Source organism: Calypte anna, chromosome 5A, assembly GCF_003957555.1.
Source record: "Calypte anna isolate BGI_N300 chromosome 5A, bCalAnn1_v1.p, whole genome shotgun sequence".
In the NCBI taxonomy this organism is placed as follows: Eukaryota; Metazoa; Chordata; class Aves; order Apodiformes; family Trochilidae; genus Calypte; species Calypte anna.
This window is the reverse complement of record NC_044251.1, coordinates 11,067,207-11,088,742: the sequence shown is the minus strand read 5'-3', so window position 1 is coordinate 11,088,742 and position 21,536 is coordinate 11,067,207. Positions and strand designations below refer to the sequence as shown.

Genomic DNA, 21,536 nt, shown 5'->3' with positions numbered 1-21,536 from the left:
CTTTCTGTTTATAAACTTTTGAGGACAGTCCTGTATGTTTTATTTTATCCCACTGAGAACAAGGAGAAAAAAGACAACTTCCAATCTGTTGCTTCAGAAATATGACTGGCTGCTGAATTTCTGCCCTTGCTAGTTACAGGATTCTCTGATTCACTTCTCTGGAGTGAGACAGTGCAGTGTCCTGTGGCAGGGTACCATCAGTGTAACCCATCTCTGGGTCTGCTGTACCAAACGTCCTGCAATTTTGGTCTCATAACCTCTTTTTGCCTCCCTGAGAACAGCATGGAAATTGGCCACACTCCATAGGGCAAAAATTCCATAGGTGAAGGATATGGGAAATGTGGTGTCCCTAGCTCCCTGGAGCCTCCCTGGTGAGACACAAGGGTCTCGACTACTGGATGCCACTTCTAGTGTTACTGGGTATTTGGCCAACATTGTGCATAAATAATCTTCCTGTTTCTTGCTAATGCAGAGAGAGAAATGTTTACTTACCATAGCACATTCTTCTCAGAACCCATGCAAATACAGCAGACTAAGTTTTCAAGTGTTCATCTGCATCAAACATATGTTCAAGAAGTGTAGGACTTAACCCTTGGTAACCTGTGGAGATAAAAACCAGTAACTGTAGCAAGATTTGCATCTTTGACAACACTGCACTTTTTACTGATATTGCCATCATTTTGCAGTGAAGTCTGCATTATGCTAAGTGGTTGACTTTCAACATAAATTACTTCTTTAATCAGTAGCTTTCAATTTCAAGACCTGCTAGCCTAGGCAACACAACCAAGAGCTAAACTGAGTGCTGGTTAGATATTGTGTCAGTGTCCCACAAAATGAGTATGGAGAGCCCATTTTAGTATTATTGCAAAATTAGGGTAGAATGCCTCTGGCAATACCCTTCCCACCAAAACTATGCATACCAGCTACACAAAGCAAACAATAGGAAAATAATGGCATAGAACAGAATTTCTACAAGAAGACATCTAATTTTTAGGTGAAAAAAAAAAGTTTTAAATGCAGACTATCTGCTTGTAAATCAAAATTATTAATTTACTTGAGCACTCCAGAAATTAATCTACACTTATGAGCATCACAGTTTGCTTTTTTTTTTTAACATAATAGGTAAGGTACTGCAGATTCAATTGCAAGCAGTGAATTATTTCACATAGACCTAAATAACAGGGAGCCTTTATTCTAACTGCTGCACTTGGCTTCTAGCCAATCCCTCAATGAAATGTATAATTGGATAACTGTAGGTTATAACATTAGTAGTATTCAAGTGCCTCTATTCTACTTTAAAAGGAAACAGTTTTCTTGGCCTTTAAATTTAGCTACAAATAAAAGAGTAATTATTTCTCAATAAATAAATCTGTTGAAAACAAAAGAAAAACAAACAAAACACAAACCCAAAAAAAAATAAAACAAAACCCACCAAAACTATTACAGTCATTATTTTTCCTAGATTTCAAAAACCTCCCTAATTTAACAACTGGCATCTGCCAAAGCACCTTGTTTTCTGTGTCTATTCTTGGAATTGCGACTTTTTTTTTTTTTTTTTTTTTTTTTTTTTTTTTGCAACTGGGGGTGGAAGCACTCTTGGAAGTGTAATCAGTGTATGAGAGATCCAATTTCAAGCTGTGGTTAGAAAGCTTTTCTAAGAAGGGAAACAAAGAGAAGTGGTTCATTCTCATACAATTTACTGAAATTCTACCTAGAAAACAAGTATCTTTTCCATAAAATGTAAGAATGCTTGTCAATACTGAAATGACAGAAATCAAGTTGCAAAACCAGCATCTCATGTATCCCCTCCCTGATTGAAAGTGTGAAACTGTGCTCTTTCTGCCCCACAAATTACTGGCGTCATTTTTTGCACTTCTAGATTAGTCCTTGCTGCTCTCCTGACACGTTTCAGCTGCCCTTTCCTCTCTGATCTGTGCAGACACTTTTTGCAGAGCCTGTTTTCACTCTGTGCTCAGCATGTCCACTGCCTCTGCAGGAGCTCTGCTCGGGAAGTGAGAGGGCAGGCATGCACTGCAGAGCCACAGAGTAGATACCAGCCCTCAGCTGGCTTGGAAAAAAACATTTGGCTGAGAATGGTTGTGAGGCTTTTTCCTCTTCTCTCTCTTTTTTTTTTTTTTTAAATGATGAACTGGAATTTTTTTATCACCCTTTGATTGAATTACACTAAATTAAACCTGAATTCTGGACAGATAAGAATAGCTTCACTCCTTTTGTTGTCCACATTCAACAAGCTCTTTTTTTTTTTTTTTTTTTTTTTTTTTTTTTTTTTTTTTTTTTTTTTTAATGTCATTTCTCTTTGAAATGGAAAAAAACCTTCAAACCACTCTAAATCTGCCTAGTAACTGTAAATCTGAATTGAACTTCTTGCACTACTACAACACACTGAAATCAACACTACAGGTCTTTAAATCTACCTACTAAAAATACATGGATTATATACTACATACTACATACATTAAATTAATAAATACAATTCATATATACTTACATATACACATATAGTTCATGAAAATTATTGAATCACCCCTTTTCTTCCGAGGAAACCACTCTGGAGGTCATCATTTTAAAGGACAAACCATGCAGCACTGAAACATACACACTAAAATAAAACAGTATTAGTGGCTGAGCACTGCCCCCCATGAACACATGCACTGGACGTGTATTGCTGAGGAGTCTCAGTGACAGTGGCAGAATGGTTTGGTGGCTGCTCAGCACACAGATGCAAGCACACCAAAATCATCTTCTTCACATTGTTTTCACCAACATTAAATTTTTGGAACAAAATTATATCTCTGGTGCTGTAAAATAAGCAGCACAAAAGAGCAAAACCCTACACACACAGACAGAGTTTCTTATTCCTCAATATAAAACAGATCTCAAAGTCCAAGTGTCAGAAAGTAAACTCTAAAAACCCCCTGGGCTCTGCCAGGGATGAACAGAAACAGGAAGGACTGTAAAGAAGTGACTTGTCACAGATTTTTAGCAAATACAAATTATGCCGAGTGAAGGTATTCATTGTGGAAAACCTGTTTACAAATCCTGAGCTAGGCTGAAGATTAAATTCATTTAAATATCCTAATTAAGACTGCTGCATCACTCCCTGAGGAAAAACCACCGCATTCCAGTGCAGCTGGAATTCCAGTGGCGAGCTCCAGGGAGGGGTTATTGCAGGTCACAACTGAGAGACACTAGAAAAACAAAGAAAAATCCATTAAGCCTGCTAGATTCAACTTTCCTTTTACCCCGATATTGGTGATGTTTCAGCTAATGACCTTGTCACTATATCTTACATAATACCTCCCTTATTCTATGCCTCATACCAGTAAATGCTTTACTAAATAATTTTATTGCCTACAGCTTTACTTAAGACTGAGAAGAAATAAAAGAGGGCTTGACTTAATAGTGCACCTCTTCCCAAAGAACCAGTAGCAACCAAGCAGAGATAAATATTAGGTCACTAATTTTTTAACACAGTCTGAGAGTTCAGGTACTGACCCAACACAACCTGAGAACAGCATTTCAGGAGTCTCTGCAGCTTGCAGTGACCACAACTGGTGCGGGGTGCTCAGCACTTCCCTAGACTGGAAGTGAAGCAATAGAGTTCCTGTTGGAATATCCACTTCAAGCCAACAGTCATTCCAATTTGCCTGCTTATCCCTGAAGTGCCAGAAGTGAAGAAAAACTGTAAGTGACTTCAAGAATGCTGTAAGGCTTAATCAGGGACAGGCTCTTCCTTCAGGGTGCTGGGAAAAGCTTTTTCCTAACAGTGAGAGATTTAAGATAATAAAATACACCAGAAAGTTAAGAATTAAGCAGTATTTCCCTCAATATACGTTGTTGATGCTCTACATATAAACTTGAAAAGGAACTTCAAAAACTGAGCACTTTAACACCATTTTTGAGAAGACTCTATAAAATATGAATTCCATGTGAAAATAAATGGACTGTAAAGAGATTACAGCCAGTGCACAGTCCTGCATGAGTAATATACATGCACAGAAAATGCTCTTTTAAAAATTAACACTATTGCTTTGATTATATCTACAATGAAGAAATCATGACATAGGCTTACATTTTTTATGGAAAACATCTAGATGAGATTCCAAGATTTTTCTCCATGAAATGTACTTAAAATAATCCCATGGAACTATACAGAATGCCCAATATCTATGGGCTTATTATGGTTGCTTCAAAGCAAGTAAAAATATCAGATAATAAAACAATAAATAACACTTTCTTGTCACAAACAGAATGTCCCCTTTGAAATTTTAATTAATCAAAATTAGTTTAGATTTTGATCTCTGCTATATTCACGCAGTTACCACTTCCTCAGAAGTGCACATCCACCCAGATTGGCAACTCCATAAAGGAGAATAAAATCTGGCACAATATGTGAATTAACTTAAACATTCAGAGAAGTTCAGGCCATAACATCCCCACTGTACAGCCAAGACTGTATCCATACATCTTTTCTTGTTGAGTGTTGAAGATTTGTACAGTCTCTCAGAAATCCTTTGTCCTTTTAGTGTGTGCCAAATGAGAGCTTGTTGGTGGGAAAAATCTACTGAGTTTCCTTTGCTAGAACACCTCTCCCCAGCCTCATAAAAAAAGTTTAAAAAGAAAACCATGTTTTTTTAATGTCGTCTCCTTACTCTTAATGCTACAGCACATGAAATTAAAAACTAACCATTGATTCAGTTATTAAGTAGAAAATTCTGGAGAAATTATAGTTAAAGAGTAGACAAGCAAAAATTTGTAATGAATATTTATTATTTTCAACACAAAACAGATGCATTAGCCTCTTCCAGTTTGCTGTTACTATAACATTCCACAACCCAGTAACACCCAGGTTAAACTTCTGAACCCCTTCACTTTTATTGACCCTAAGCCTTCACAAGGGACTGTGATCTTTCAACACTCACTTACACCTCTTAACCAGAGGATAAGATTGTCTGCAGGATCAAGAATCAGACATAGCTGAGTAGATTGGTGCTGATGTTCTGACCCAGCAGAGGACTTCTGCAAGTCTTTACCTCCAATCAAATGAGCAGTTCAGACGACAGCCCCAGGGCAGAGAACCAAGTGCCTGGTCAAGTCAGGGCTCAGAAGTCAGGTTGCAACCTTCAGCAAACTGCAATAGCACAACAGAGGCCAGGTTCTAACTAACTTTATGAAAAAAAAGTAGATTGTGAGTAAAGGAGAAAAAATAAAATTTTTATGGACATTTCACAACTTTTTAAATGAAGTCCAATCTATAGAAATGGAATTTTGCAGGTTGTATTGTGTATTTTTCAAGAGCAAAGACACGTCTGTCTATCAGATACACAAATGCTGTCCACAGTAATTCATTAGACAGAGCACTCCCAGGAAATTTAGTCAAGTGCAAGAGTTTCTTTTGAAACCAAACTGCAAGAATGTATTATAATGATAAAAAAAATCATCTCTTGAGAATAAATCGTCTCATGGAACAGTTTTCAATTATGATAATTCATTGCCTTCAGAGTGTCTGAAAACTACACTTTTAGAAAACCCGTTGTGTAAAGAAGTGTAAAGTCAGCCTCCCCTCAACTTTCAGTCTTCACAGCATCTGTAAAAAAGAAAAGAATAACACTGAATTGTTGCAAGCACTGCAGTTTTTGCAAGATAAAGAAGCAACAGCAGTTTGTGAAAAAAAAAATCAATGCCTCCCCCAAAGCAAACAAAAAATAAACAAACAAATCTAGAAATAATTACCAATTGGCTCATATGACAGAAAAATTGAGAGAGAAATAACTTTTCATATCTTTCTGTGGGTAAGTCTAGCTTCTGTTTATCTCAGTAAACATCACCTATGTTTTACATGCATATGACTGATACAAATTCTTGACACTTTCAAGAAGGAATTACCTCTGAAAGACAGTTTCCTTCATATATATATATATGAGTGATGTTAATCTTTCCATAAATAATAAATTTCAGTAAATCTATATCACAGACTACAATACCAAAATGACTGCAAAACAGAAATTTTGCTAAGCCCATTTCACATACACAGAGTTTTCTTGCTTACAGAGCACTACACCGAGCATAAAGAGCATTGTGGCAGGCCAGAAAATAAAACTTTTTACAGAAGATTATTCATAGATGTTAAAATGTTCTTTAGAACTACAACTGTAATAAATCTCAGCTGTAGATGTCTCTTAAAATAAAAATACACTTGACACCTCCATCTATGGATGTAATTGCCTTAAAATGGCAATGCACTGGGATCTTCATCCCTCAATATAATTAGCACATCTAATCACGTCTGGACTAACAATAAGCTTACCTATAGAATACATCAGGTAACTTCATAAATAAAAATCAGAATCTTTTCCTTATGCCAGGAATAATTGCTTAGGACAGAACTGGGTCACCCTTGTGGGAAACAAATTAAGTCCATGGAAATTATCAGCGTTTTCTGGTTTAGACTGTACATGTTGCACTTATATTGTGCCTAATTATTGATAACCTGTTCACACCATCTTTAAAAATCAAACACAAAGACTCAGAGCCTGATGAGACAATGATATCTGTAATGATAGAATTGGTTTTGGTTTAAGTTTTTAGTAAAAATTAAAAGATCTGAAAATCAGATCACTGAAAATTCAGAGCACTTTCCCCCCAAAAAATACTTGGTTAGCAAAAAGACCATAAAACCTAGATGTTTACTAACCATCCAAGTCTGAGTGCTATATGATTGGATATTAGTCAGCCACTACTGAAAACAGATTATCAAAACACCCATTGCATTGCTCTGACAGGATGCATGATTATGACCCCAAGATTTTTAAATTCACATGTGATAAATGTTAACATATTCCCTTCAAAGACTTTTAACATGAAATAGCTGAAATCTTATCCTAAAATTATCTCATGGTGCCTATATCTACCACAATAGGTACAAACAGTTACCTGCTCATTTCACTACACAGCAAATGCAGTGCATGGTGTTTTGCTTGAATTCACACACCGCATCCCACAGCCCATGGGGCTGAGTCAGATACGACTCTGCCTGTACTACATCTATTCAGACTCAAGGAGGGAGAACTTTAAACCACGTGAATGCAGACAGGTAAACTTTAATATCTGTCAGTGTAGCTGTTGAAGAATGCCACCAGTGCAGAGTGTAGCTGGGTGTACCCTGCCTGATGTCTGGGTGTCACTGGCAGAGCTGGTTCCCTGTGGTGTTGCCCATCCCCACCACTGCCACCCCACTCTCCTCTGGGGCAGACCACCTCCTCCTGCCTTTGCTCCACTCTACTGGTGCTTGCACCTACTTGAAGAGCAAGGCTGGAACATGAGGTTAGTTGAAAACTAACCTGCTAAAGGAAAAAAAAAAAAAAGTCCAACCTTTTCTACAGCTGGTGTATTTCTATTTTCTTCTTATTGCAGCTATGGTCCAAATGTCATCATGGGCAAATATGGCAGATGCGTGTGGATACCAAAGTTTGGCAGTGTAAAAAACATTAATAATAAGTTTTCTTGATTTCTGATAAGTGGACTCACTTTAAAAAAATATTAACTTTCCCTTCACTGTAGAAAGATTAATTACAAACCAAAGAAACAGTTGTGATCATAATTAAGGAATGCTTAAAGTAAACAGGCATTAGGGTGTTCTTCTAAATCCCCAAAGAATGTGAAAAAGTTATACCAAATTCACAACTGATTACCAGTATAACAAAGGTCTGACAGATCTATCACAACTTATTGTTTTCTAATAAAACTATAGCAATTTAATCACAAACAATTTCACACTGTTACAACTTTTAGAAACGAAATTAAATATGTAGATGTACCTGCCATAAATCCAGCTTATTTGAACAGTTTGCTTGCCAGAAATAAAGTGGGTTTAGATTAAATGTAAATCTAGATTTCAATATCACTATATAATTGCTTGTAAGCATAAGACATAAAATATAGAGACATTTCCAACATCTTTTTATAATAGGGTGAATTTTTTTTTCTAGATAAAGTCTATTTTTCTTTTTACTGGACTGAAAGTAATTTATAGAAATGATGCAGTATGCATTTGTTTTGTTATCTTCTACATCTAATCTTGAGCTCCCTGAAAACTATGTTTTATTTTTAACATAGATAGGTCATGTTTGTTTCTATACTACCAAATTTACCTCATTAAAAACTTTCAAGAAACATTTGGATTTGTGTGAAATGTTATACCAACTACTGGGAATATATTTACTCTCTGTAGAACAGTGAACATGACCTTCTACTACCAAAAAGATTATCTGTATGTGTTGTCAACACTATTTTCCAGGTGACAGAATTAATCAGCATCAATATTGTATTTCACAAGAGTCATAGTGGCATAGTCAGTCATGTCAGGGCAAGATTTTTAATACACATTCTGTTATTTTGTGTATATTATTTTTGGCACAGTTTTATGCTTTATAAAAGCACATCCTGTCCCCACCACAATAATCAGTGTGTATTGGTGCATACCTCTGTTGAGAACCTGCTTCTTTTTTCCATCATAATCAAAAGCCTATTCTAAAGAGTTGTTAAGAGTCTCACCTCCTTTGGTTTGCAGTGGTATGCTGAGAATGTCAGCCTCTGTGCATGGCTCATTGTTCATGCTGATGCAATATAATGGGTCACCCAAGAAAGAAGGTTTCTTCAACCTCTTGCTGTGGAGTGCTCTTGACATAAAGTAACCTTCAGTAATACTCTTATCTCCCATCTTCTGTAAACCTTCTAGGTCACCAGGTTCCCCTGTTTGGGCCAGTGAATCCTTTGATAAGCGACTATCAGCCAATGCTTCGCTGATATAGTAGCCAGGGATTTCACTCTCTGCCTTAACACATGAGCTTTTGTCTTCAACTCCAGCCTTTTCCTGAGCCATTAACATGCCTACAATATGGTCTTCAACTAACATTTTGGAAAGAGTAGATGTGGAGTGAAGAGTGGAGTCTTGACTTGTGTAACAAGAGGGACTTAATCCACAAGAAAGAGATTCCTGAGCCTCTGGCATGGAAACGTTGCTCATTGTTCTCGGAGCCTGCACACATTCTTCCAATAGGGTCTTAAGCTGCTCTTCAGAGAGGCTCATTTTTTCTTCAGTCTGAAAAAAAAAAGGGGGGGTGGGGGCAAGAATTTCTTCTGTCAAAATATAATTAATGAAAAGCAGTGCCATAAGTTGGAGAGATAGAAAAGCACTGGCAGAACTCTTAAACTGATATCAATGCTTTTCAATTCAAACTAAATTTAAATGTACATTTAAGCAATTACACCATTTATGTAAAATCTTCACTAGGTTCTAGTTAGGTCAGATGATGGAAGTTAAGAAAGAAGTCTGGTGTCCACAATGCACGGAGAGACCTTTGGTTTGGGCTAGTCTGCCATAAGATATCCATGCTTTTTAATTACCAAAGCACAAATTTTTGGTATATCTTGGTTTGCTGTGTTTACACACATAGACACACTTTAAGATTTCAGTTTCTGAGAGCAAAACAGCTCATTGCTCAAAGACTTTCAGCTCCTGGGGTGATATAACTGTGGTCAACAACAGTCCTAGACAGCACCAGCCCACAGAGATTGGTCACATTGAAGCATTTCCAGCTGCTTCCCACAGAAATGCAGCACAGCCTCTCTTAACCATGTGACAAAAAGCACACCAGTTACCCATGTACTGGGCATGTCCAGTATGTCCCATGACATCTGACAGAAGAAAGCCCTATCTTCTGTGCGGCAGTTTTACTGCTCTATATGAGCTGTCACTTCCAATGCATCTTTTCAACCAATTTCTCATTCAGAAAGTGGCACACTCACATCAGTTCCATTATGCTGGATTCCTTTACTGGAAATTTTGTAGAATTTTACATTAATCATAATGATTGATATTAGCTGGCAATGGTGAAGAATAGCAAAGGATATTTTCCTCAGACAGGTTTGCAATGGGGAGTTACTTCTAGCCTTTACAACCCTTACTGTCACTTTTTAAGACAGGAGCAGAGTACCCCCTGACAATTTAAAGATTACAATGAAAAGTACAACATGTTTTCAATATGCATAATACTTTTACCCGTTAAATATGATATATAGCATATATAACAATATATATTAAAAATGTTATAGGTATTATGCAACATTTTCTGGAAAAAGATGCTTTCTGCAATCAAAACCTCAGGTTCACCAAACCTCCAAGTTACAAAGAATTAGTTGACAATGTGATGAACTCCCAAAGGTTGCAGTGATTTATAGCAAACAACAATTTTATTCATTATGTAATTATTATGATACAGAATTTACGTTGTGCTAGAGCATGGAGCTACTGTCATTTCAGTAGAAAAACCAGTATTAGATGGATAGATGATTTTTGGGTTTTTTTGCTGAAGGTTTCTTATCCAGCTACAGGTGCAATATGACTGCTTGCTGTATACAGCATGGTAAGATCAAAGGCTAAGTAGCACACATTGCTTGGACTATGCCTTAAAACTCATAATTCAGGTTTAAAACTGGGGACAGTTTTCACTCAGAAAGGAAATGGCACTTCTTTGTAAAACTTGTGGCTGTTAAAAATTAGAAGGTGACTGCAAAGTGAAAAAGAAAGACATTTCTGATTACTTTCAGACAGTTCTTTATTTACATGTTCAAACATTAATAAGAGCTTGTAACTGCTGCTACAGAGTGATTACAGGTCTGGCACTGGCTGATGAACTTAATTTTATAGATTTATTCCACCTTTTTTTTCCCTGCACAGACCAATATCCTTCCTATGTATACATACCAAGACAACTACATTAAAGAAAGGAGGAAGTTAAAGACATTAAAACAAGCAAACAAAAAAGACCATCAACAGATTTTCATTATTTTTAGAGAGCATTATGTAGATGAACATAAAATCAGTTAATTATGTTGAGGTTCAGCTAATCTTGGTACCAATCAATGTACTTTTGATAGCATAATTAAAATGAAACCACAATCTTAAGCACTTACTTAGACAACAAAATAAAAATTACAACCTCTTCAAACTTTTCTCAGGCTTTTAAATTTTAATCCTAGTGCAGAAAAGACTCACTGATGAAAAATAAGTCAGACAAGGAAAAACAGTTAGTAGAAAAAAACAAGATAGATCAAAAGTGAAGCATGGAATTCTTCAAATTTTCACACTCAACCTAATCTGCTAGCCCATGCTAAATTACTTACATTTCTTGAAGGAGTATTTTAACTTGTAGGACAACATGTGTTTACAAATAGTCATTATTAGAATGGACTGGCTAAAAGAAACAAGATGCATTCATTCAGGGAGGCAGAGCAGAGCAGTACCACAGTTACACTGGTACTGGAAGCACAGCTGTATCTTCAGGATATCCACAGAGCTGGATATTGTGCTATGCAAACACAGCTATATTTGTACCACAGAAGAGTCTCACATCTGCAAACTCACATGGATTCCCACATGGCTTTAAGTGTGTGGCTCTATACGAACATATTTCAAAGCTCTTGGCCAAGATTATTTGGAGCTAATTTCATGATAATGACAGGGCAATTCACTCTGCAGAAAGGAATTCTGCATCTGGTGAAAATGAAGGACTGAGCACCAAAGAAACCTAGTGAGGAAGATCATCTTTTTCTGCCTTTCTTTTGTCCTTTTAGTCACCCGATCTCTACTCCATTTATCTGCAATCTCTCTTGTCCAAATTGAATTTTTCCTTTTTTTCCTCTCAGGATAAAAAAAGGAAGGTATTGAAAAATTAGCTCTTAGATTATCTTGATTATTACCAGGCTTTTAGGTGGAGATTGGGGAGATTGGTGAATGAGGACAGAAAAGAGTGTAGCAGCTACAGAGTGAACAAGTTTGGGAATTTGGAGGCTTCTATTCCTTCAGAGTAGCAGGCCTGCAGGCAAAGCATACAGCACAAAATATGGCTTATTTTTTGTTTTTTATGTTTTCCTATAAAAAATGTAAGATTTTCTTATAAGACAGTCTTGGAAGTATGCAAAGACAGAGAAAGTATTTAACATACCTCTCCAAAAATTATATTTTAATATAATAAAGGCTCACTGTTTGCATTTTTGTTGTGCCAAATTCGGTTCAGGACTAAGGAAAATATACAGTAGGTGAGAAGATAGATCTTAAATAGCCATCATTCATCCACTCAGCAGCAAGAAACTTGTCTCGAAATGGAAGCAGAAAGGCTGATGTTGAAATCATAAAGCTCTGTTTAGGGAAATATATAATACTCTATAAAGAAAGACACCCTACACCAAAAAAGGCTCTGCATTTGTGAGCAAATGAGCACTTTAACTCATGGGCTCACATAATACAGCAACCTCACTAAGAGTAAGCAAGGAATACCAGAAGAAATCCTGTCACAGGTAATTGCACTACTTTAGAGTCACAAGACATAGAATCAGTAGCACAGTCTTAGGGAGACACTATATTCTACTTCTTCCAAGCTTTCTCTGCCCTTACTGTAAATAATTTACAGCTCTTATCCAGAAAATATACTTCAAGATATATCTTTAAAAATACAAGGACACAGAATTAATGTAATTCAAAATGCAGAGGCAGCACACTACACAAGGGAAAATGAGCTATTAGGTCTGGTTCCCATTAGGAATGGGAAAACCTTTTAATTGTCTGGCTAATTTTTAATAGGACACTGAGTCCTATTCATTTCCTAGGCTTTTTACTGTTAATGATCCAAAAAACTAACTCCTAGCTAGGAGTTTAGGAGCCTGCTAATGACCTTTACTGTTTATGTGTGGCTAGTTTTTCACACAGTTGTGGCCCTTCTCTGACTGAAGATTTCTTGTTCCTTGCTGAATTCCTCAGTGACAGAGGTCTATAGAAAAAAGCTTACTGCATCTGGCAGGAATGCAAACGTGTACATGGCTGTGGACAGACCTGCTGTGACTACAGCCCTGCAAGCTCAAAGCTTTAGGCTTGCTTCTCAACAGCAACAGAGACAGACTAACACTGAAAGACTTTATCAGATTTTAGCATGGGAAGAATGTTGTATGTCACGATAGCCATAAAATGGCACACAGTAAATGAAGAAGCACCAGAAAGCCAGAACTATTTAAGGATTCATAGCTGGCATATGTAGAAATGTATACTCTGTTGCTTGATCTGAAAGAATTACAATCAACAGTTCTCACAATATTTTATTTGCTTGCACTACTTTACTTGGATGCTCTAATTATATTTTTACTGATGAGTGGGACTGCAACAGTCAGTTCTAAAGTGAACTACTCCCTTTCTGATAAAAAGAGTCCATTCAAGAGTATGCTAATCTACTAAAGATAATATTTAGATTTTTGACATATCAGAATAGGAAGGTGTTTTAGTTTTCTCCTTATTTATGAATAGATTCTCTAACAGGTCTATCCTGCTTTGAAAAGGCAATCCTTGCCATGTATCTCCACACCACTCAACTCAAGGTGCACCAGCATCTCCAAGAGCTCACCACCTTTATGCATCACACCAAAGCACCACCACACACCTGCCTATGAACACTACTGGTCAGTGCTACAATGGAATATTATTAATATGCTGCATATAAAACCAGACACACCAACTTATTATGGAAGAGCTTCTTAGAATTTCCAGAAATGCTAAGTAAGCCCAAAGTTCTTTTGCACCACAGAAGTAATTGATATCCATAACTTGTAAACTGATGTACACTATGGGAATGTGTTCTTATGAGACTCCTGTTTGATAACCACACAGCTACTTGCTCACTCCCTACCCCTTCACCCCCATGGCACTCCAGTGGGATTAGGGAAGAGGAAAGGAAGAGTAAAAGCAATAAAAATGTTGGATCAAGATAGAAATTATTTCAGAAGCAACAGAGAAGCAAAAGAAGAGAGAAAGGAAACAAAGCAAGTAATGCAAAGGCAATCATTGACCATCTACCCCAATGTTCACCATTCACCACCTGGGTAACTTCCTAGAAGCCCTTTTTTTCCTTTCCCATTGCTGTGCAGGACATTAAACAGTATGGAATATCCTCTGGTTAGGTCAGGTCACCTGCCCTGCTGTTTCCCCTCCCAGCCTACTGCCCATCCCCAGTCTATTTACTGGGAGGACAGAATCAGAAACACAGAAAGCTCTGACATTGTACAAAACACTGCTCAGCAACAGCTGAAACATGGGGGTACTATCAGCATTGTTTTGGTCACAAATCCAAAACACATCACCATACCAGCTGCTATGAAGGAAATTAACTCCATCCCAGGCAGACCCAGCACAGGATGTCCAGACCACACATCCACTTCCACAAAGGAATTCTTAACTGTCCAGCACATCATATTTAGGCTTTTAGTGCTTGCTAGTTTGTTTTCAGAACATGTTAGGAAAAAGAGCTTAACAAATGTAGAATTAAAAAAAAAAAAAAAAAAAAAGTTAATCTTTCCTCTGTAAGGCTATTTCATAAGGGTTATTTCAAAAAGTAATGAAGGAAAATGAGAATAAATCAAAACCATGGTTACCATTCAGTGAGCATGATTCTGGAGAGAACCTGTACCACTTTGATGGTGTTAAAAATTAAGACTGGAAGCTGATTAATGGAAATCAAGAGCTCCTTATGATACAATCATGATTCACCATCTGGTGGCCCTGGGCAGGAGTCTGGGGACTTCTGCACTGTTCAGTAAAGACACAAATCCTCACGAATGAACACGAACCACACTGCTTTTGTTATCTTCCCTCTGCTACCTCTCCTTCTGTAAGTTGCATTATTTTTTCCACCATTTCTGTTTGTGTGAAGGCAGAATGAAAAGGTCTGATAGTCAATTTCTTTAGCTGATCCTACTAAAAGCCAGAAAACAGAAAGGAGAGAGGTATTTCAGAAAATGGGAGCAGTAGAAAAAGAGATTAGTGGGCATCTGCTAACATCCCTGTATGAAAAGGAAAGTCAACTTGTAACATCATGTGCCATCAGAACCACATCAAAGGTATTATCAGTCTCATGGAATCATAAAATCTCCATTAAAATAAATTTTAAAACTGTAAAAATTTGGAAGAGAAAATTCCCAATATTAATAAAATGAGGAAATAAAAGCCAAAAACAAAACTAAAGAATTTTTCCCTTTCTTTGACAAAGACAAATCTTAAAAGACATAAAAAATAGTGAGGGATACAAAGAAAAATAGGTGAAATTTGGGAATAAGAGATGTGGTAACTGCAGCAAGATTATACAAGCAAAAACAAATATGAAAAGTTCTTGCAGGCAAAACTAATTCAAACAGGCATATTTAGTGCACAAAGGAGCATAATACTTATTTTTATCTTTCTCAAAAATATACAGTCAATTGCTTGTAGTTTAGATGTGTAACTAATGAAAAACTTTGCTTCATCATCTACACCACACCCTGCAGACTTTATAAAGAGAAAGCAACTGCTTGCCAGAGATGACAGAAGAAAGAAAAAAAAAAAGGAAGTGAAAATATCATTTACTATTTTAAATACTGTTGCCTTGCTACTTCATTATGCTCCAGCCTCCATCACAAGAAGGGCAGAAAATTCTAATAAGCAAGAATCCATGAAGAGAGAAATTTTGTTCACTAAGAAAGAAGAAAAGGTAAAAACTAACTTGAAGGAAACATACATTAAACTGCAACAAAGCATACACAGAAAATACCTTCCTGACTAGGGCAGACTTAATGTAATGGGCACATTTTACTGAAAATCAACATATCCTGAAAGTTACTAAACAACAGGAGTCAAACATTCTTTAAAAAACTAAACCCAAAGTTTAAAAATTTTAACAGCTGAATAAATTAACTCCCCCTTGATTTAAATACTAAACTATGACAAAAGCATCTGATTTTTAAAATATATCTTACTCCAAGGTTCTCAACACATGTTTTGCAAGAATTCAACGCCTCTAACTTCAGATTAGCTCAGTGCTTAGCTCATCTAATCTACTGCATTTTTAGAATGGAAAGAGTAAGCACAGTATTATATATGATCACTGTATAATTTCTTCTCTCATGCCTAAAACCTTCCTCAACCAATGGAGCACTTGATTTCATATACTTTCAAGTATTCTTGGGTTAGAAAGCAAGCTGGTTTTATTTGAACACACTGAACACGTGTGAAAACATAAGATGCAAATTCCTGAACTGGTATTTGCAATCCATAATTCTGAATAAGCCTTTAATTTTCCAGCTTTTACTGAAGAAGCTGAACTTCTGCAATCTAGGCTACTTAGCATTCAAAAGGAGTTTCTCGACTATGCTATTCTGTGTTTTTAACTGTTTGTTATTAAGCATTTAACAGATTTCATCCCATAGAACTATCTTCCTTGAATATTATTAAGTTGTGGCTTTAATTTTCGGCAAAGCCAGCAGAGTAGACAAAAATGCCTTGATGTGGCTGCAGCTGTTTTCTGTTACAAATACCCATTTTTCTTTTTTTTTTCTTTTTTCTTTTTTTTTTGGTCATGTTGGCTTTTCTTTTTCCAAGACGTGGATACAGTGTAGTATAATGGTACCATGGCATTTTATTACAGCCACCTTAAACTCTGTGACAGTGTTAAACTTTAGAGTTTAAAACTACTTACAGGTTTATATTAAGGAAACAGAAAATACAATGAGCAACAAAACTAAGGACACACACATTTTCGTCTTGATAATGTAGCAAAGTCACTGCAAGTGCCAAAACACCAATGAAACAATAAAACTCCATCCAGTAAGAAGGAGAACAGGGAACCCACTAACCCCAGACGACCTGTGTAGTTGGTCCTAGTTTCATCTCACTAAAAATAAGGACTGGCCCAAGAAGCAGCAAGCCATGGAGATTCACCAAAAGCAACGACAGATTGAAGCTTAAAAAGGAACAAAATCATAGTTTACATATTTTAGTTCAGACCATATCTTCTGATATACTTTAGAGATATCTTTTAAAGTTAATCTTGTTTATTGGCCCTGAGTAACAACAGCATTAAGCACCTCTGGACACTGACTTTTCCAATATATGGATATGGCAAAATTGACCTGTGATGAGTATTTTGGAGATGGAAATATTCCCTCCCATCAGCAAACATATGTTATGAAGGAAGTTCTGCTGTATACAGAATAAGACACAGAAATGTACAGTGTTGTCTAGCAAAGTAATACAGGCCCTGTACAATCTCCATTGCCCAAGTTAAGGAAAAAATCGTGGAGTTTCTTACATATGTGACCTTTCTTACAGAGTTTTTTGCTCTGCATTAAATGCAGGTGATAGTATTTCTCTCCCTGTTTTGGATTCACATCAACTAAATCAAGTGCATCAGCCAAGAATTGATTTTAACTGCAGCTCCCCAAGCTCCTCTCAGGCTGCAGAGTGGTACCAGCACCCCAGAGGGTATTCCAACCTAGCTAAAATCTAAATGATAGACCATTTTTTGCTTACAACTGTTGTTTTAAAACTTAAGCCTTTGCTGCAATAAAAATACAAAGGCTATTAAAAAAAAAAAAGTGAGGAAACAGTGATAATATTACAACAGAGATTTGACAAACAAGAGGATTAGAAAAAAGTATGTAAGACACTACTTTTCAGAAAGTTGTTTCCCAGAATACGTTGCAGTACAGACTTGTAAAGACACCTGGTTTTAAATACCAAGTCCCATAATGGATCACACTGGCTTAGCTTTCATTGTTTTGTTGTAGTTCACCCCACAAGGTCAATAAAAGCACGAACAGCATTGCCACATATTGCCAAATGCAAGCACTCAAAAAGAGAGAAAAATAACAAGCCTAGTACCTTTGAAACCTTTTTTTTTTTCCACATTGTTTTGAGATTTTAGCTATTACAGTTTTAAATAAGGCTTTGATTGCTTCTCTTTTTTAATTAGTAGCAAGGCTTCTAGTGCAATTACAGCACTGCAAAAACTTAAACCTTAACTAGTACCAAAAATGACATATCTGTGGAAAGAAGAAAAAAAGCTTGTAATATTTGTAGTCATGTGAATTGCAACCACAGAATCCTACCTCACAATGGCAGGACTATCAGGTGTCCTTAAAAAAAAGAAAGAATCAAATTCCCAATTACTGTTAATGAATCATTTCTGACCCTATACATTCACAACATGAACATTCACACACACTGAAGAACAACCTGTCTAAAATCAATGAAACTGTGATTGCCTTTTAGAGGAACATCTCTGTAAATGAATATAAGTGGATGAGTAAGCATAGGGACAGTAGGGAAAATCCTAACATTTTATGGAGTGCTGAAAAAACATTTTTTTAAAAGAGAGAATAATCAATCATAGAATCATAGAATCATAGAATTGGCTGGGTTGGAAGGGACCTCAGAGATCATCGAGTCCAACCCTTGAACCACCGTTGCGGTTGCTAGACCATGGCACTGAGTGCCACATCCAGTCTTTTTTTAAATATCTCCAAATATCAAGAAACTTTTTATTTGCTAGAGACTGGAAGGGCATTATGAAATGAGGTATCTGCATCTATCTCTTCTATTTCCATTTAAAAAATGAGCTACCTGCATCTGTCTTTTCTATTTCCATTTTAAAAAAAAATTCTTCATTCATTGTTCTTTAGGAAGAATGTGATGAACAATATTGCCCCAGGCAAAACATTTTAACATTTTACTGTTTCAAGTCTGCCTACACTTGTTCTTGACTTTGAGGAAGGGGAAGTGGATCCTCTCAGTTTTCAGTAAGTGCGAGAACAGGAGTTAAACTTTGAAATATTCATGTGTGTATATATATATATATGTGTGTGTGTATATTAAACCAGAAAATTTAAATTTACTATGTAGCCATAAGAAAAGCTAAGACTGAAATAAAACAAGTTATTATTGAAACAATTATTATGATGATGTTTGACAGCTGTTTTAAGAGAATTAGGAATGCAAAATGGTTGTATTTTTTTACTAACTACAAAGGTCACTCTTCAGAAGTTCTTAACTAAACAGTTATAGTTTTTCGTCAGACTTGTCTTAGAAATATAGTAAATGTGCAGCACTACCAATATTCCTGGTGGCAGGATAAATTTCCTCTATTATTATAAATAATCCCCACATATTTTATGTCCTGGCCAAACTAGAAACAGTATAAGCATTGTAAGACCAGGTAGGAGAGCCAAGCTCCTTTTTTTTTTTTGGGGGGGTGGGAAGGGGGGAGCATGAAGAAAAACCTCTCCATTACTTTGTCACTAAATTTATGCTACTATTTAATGCTCTAGTCCTTAGAAATAAACAAAAGCCTCTCAGCATCTTCTGCTGTTCTTTTTCTCAGCAGCAGATCCTTTCTCATGTCACAGAACAAAGACATTAAGAAAAGCACATGTATTCCAAATGCTGTGGTTCCTTACTGTTATTACCCTGGTTTGTGTAACCAGAAGCACAGGTCTTGGTATCTGCAGAGAGATAAAAAGCCAGAGAGCCTTTACACACCCTACAGAGAAGCTTGGTTGATTTGACTCTGGAAGCTACAGAACAACAGGTACAGAACACAACCCTGCAAGTTTCCTTCCCTCCATTTACTCATTTCCTGGTAAGAGATGGCTCCACATTTGTAACCAGAAGCACTGGTGGCATTTCTCAGGTCACACAACCACACTGGGCAGGCTCCTGCACTTTTCATCATCAAAGAGAATGCTACAAGCCAAGTCACAGATGAACAGGAAATCAGATAGCCCAAATAGCATCTACTAAGCATAAGCACACTGGCTTCCCTGCAACAGGGGCAAAAATAATTACACCCATGTAGAATCAAAAGGCTTTATAAGAGAAAGACATTTGAAAAAATAATTTCTTGACAATACAGGAACATATTAGTTTGAATTCTTTTTCTGCCAAACGTGTTTGTATATAAAATAAATTTCAAAACACCTGAGTAAACAAAGATGCTAAGAAATTTTACTTCTAGGGAAATTAGTACAATTCTAGAAACAAGTAACAAATTACCAAAATCTAAAATGTTACAGCTGTATGTAGTTCACAGAAAAATTAATTTTATGCAGTTTGAAACCTGTAGTTCTTATAGAAATAGCTAAAATATATATTTAAACAGTGCTTGGGGTGATCCCATTTAAACTCAGACTGCACACCACTGTACAAAAAGGAAAAAAAGTCCAATATTCTCCTAGTAAACAACACGAAAGCACCAAAAGACTCATGTTTTTCAAAAGAAAGTTATGTAGATTTATCATGCATGTGGGATACAGGTGACTCTATTGGAGATGGAGTCTGCCTTTTGCCCATGAAGTCAAAGTTCACATGTCACTCATAAGATCTGAAAGACGAATGTACAAAAAGTCTGTGTGATCACATTACAAGGTCAATGGCTTCAGCACAAAGCGCTGTGCACCCCAGTTGCTTGGAACCTTCCTTACTGCACATTGGAATGTTTTTGCCTGGTTGCTTTGGTAAGAAAAACAACCTAAGTTCAGAGCTGTGCTTCTGATGAATTAAGGATGACATTGTTGGTTTTAGAGGACACTACACTACTCTAAGTTAGGTGGAATCAGAGTCACTCAGTCAGTAGGCAATGGCAGTCAGGAGTTCTGTGGGCACCTTCCAGGCAGTGACAAGCAGACTACTTGTCCATGAGGCTAATTCAGATCAAGAGATCCTGTTGAAATGCACTGAAAAGAGAACAGATTGGCATTTTTGAAACAAAAAGTAGAAGCTTAGGGTGGGTGATAAGTATTTAGAAGGCATAACCTCTTTAATCAAGACACTCACTGCTTAGGTTACCATGCTTCCCCAATAAGCTTTTCCATTTGGCTTAATATCTCAATCTTTTGAAGGAGTTTCAGAATAGAGGAGCTAATTATTCAAGTAAAATGTTCCAAGGACCTGATTGAAACACAGTTCATATAACAAACTATGTATAACAGATGTTCATAGAAATATACACACCTATGAAAAAATTTAGATTAGCAGCAAGAGCTAGCATACTGCATAAAATGCAAGGAAAGCATACCAGAAGAGATGGAAGTTTTAATTATCTGGGGTTTTAGTGCTCATGACAGTAATAAAAACATGCATAAATATGCAACTTGCTGTTAGAGACACGAAAATTTATATAAAAACCAAAATTGGATGCAGCTGCAATCTGGAAGGAAAATGCTGTGTAGTAGTATAGCCTCTACCATGTGATTACCTGTGTGTATCCCAGCCTGGCTGGCACAGTTTAACCTAACTGCTAAAATGAATGAATTTTAATTAAGAAAGACACATCATGGTTCTGAGCCACACAATGATATTCTGTTCTTTTCAGAGACATCAGAAATCCATTCCTTCTGGAATTTTAAGAATGAATTGTTGTGGATCTCACTGGTCTGTCTCTCAGGAGACACAACCAACTTGTTCTTGCCTTGTGAAATCTGTTCCCACATGTGTCCCCTTACAGTACTAAACATCCCTCAATACAGGAATTCTTTTAACACAACAGATGCACTTGATGCAGTCTATGTTTTACTTTATGTGTTACTGGAAGTGTATTTATTACCTGGGTCATTCAGTTGTAGTTTATGTGAGCCAGTTTAACACTGCTCAGTAGGAGCAATAAGCT

General features: G+C 36.6%; 1 protein-coding gene across 1 annotated transcript in view; it reads right to left on the bottom strand.

The window, feature by feature from the left end:
• Window positions 1-5,537: 5,537 nt before the first annotated feature.
• The window catches only part of FSIP1 (fibrous sheath interacting protein 1), a 77,495-nt gene continuing 61,496 nt past the window's right edge, over window positions 5,538-21,536 (bottom strand). Inside the window, exons 12-13 of the mRNA XM_030452284.1 lie at window positions 8,575-9,121; window positions 5,538-5,608 (exon numbers count right to left, since the gene is read on the bottom strand). Of these exons, the coding sequence (XP_030308144.1) occupies window positions 5,586-5,608; window positions 8,575-9,121 (570 nt within the window). The 3' untranslated portion in view covers window positions 5,538-5,585. The remainder of the gene's footprint in view (window positions 5,609-8,574; window positions 9,122-21,536) is intronic.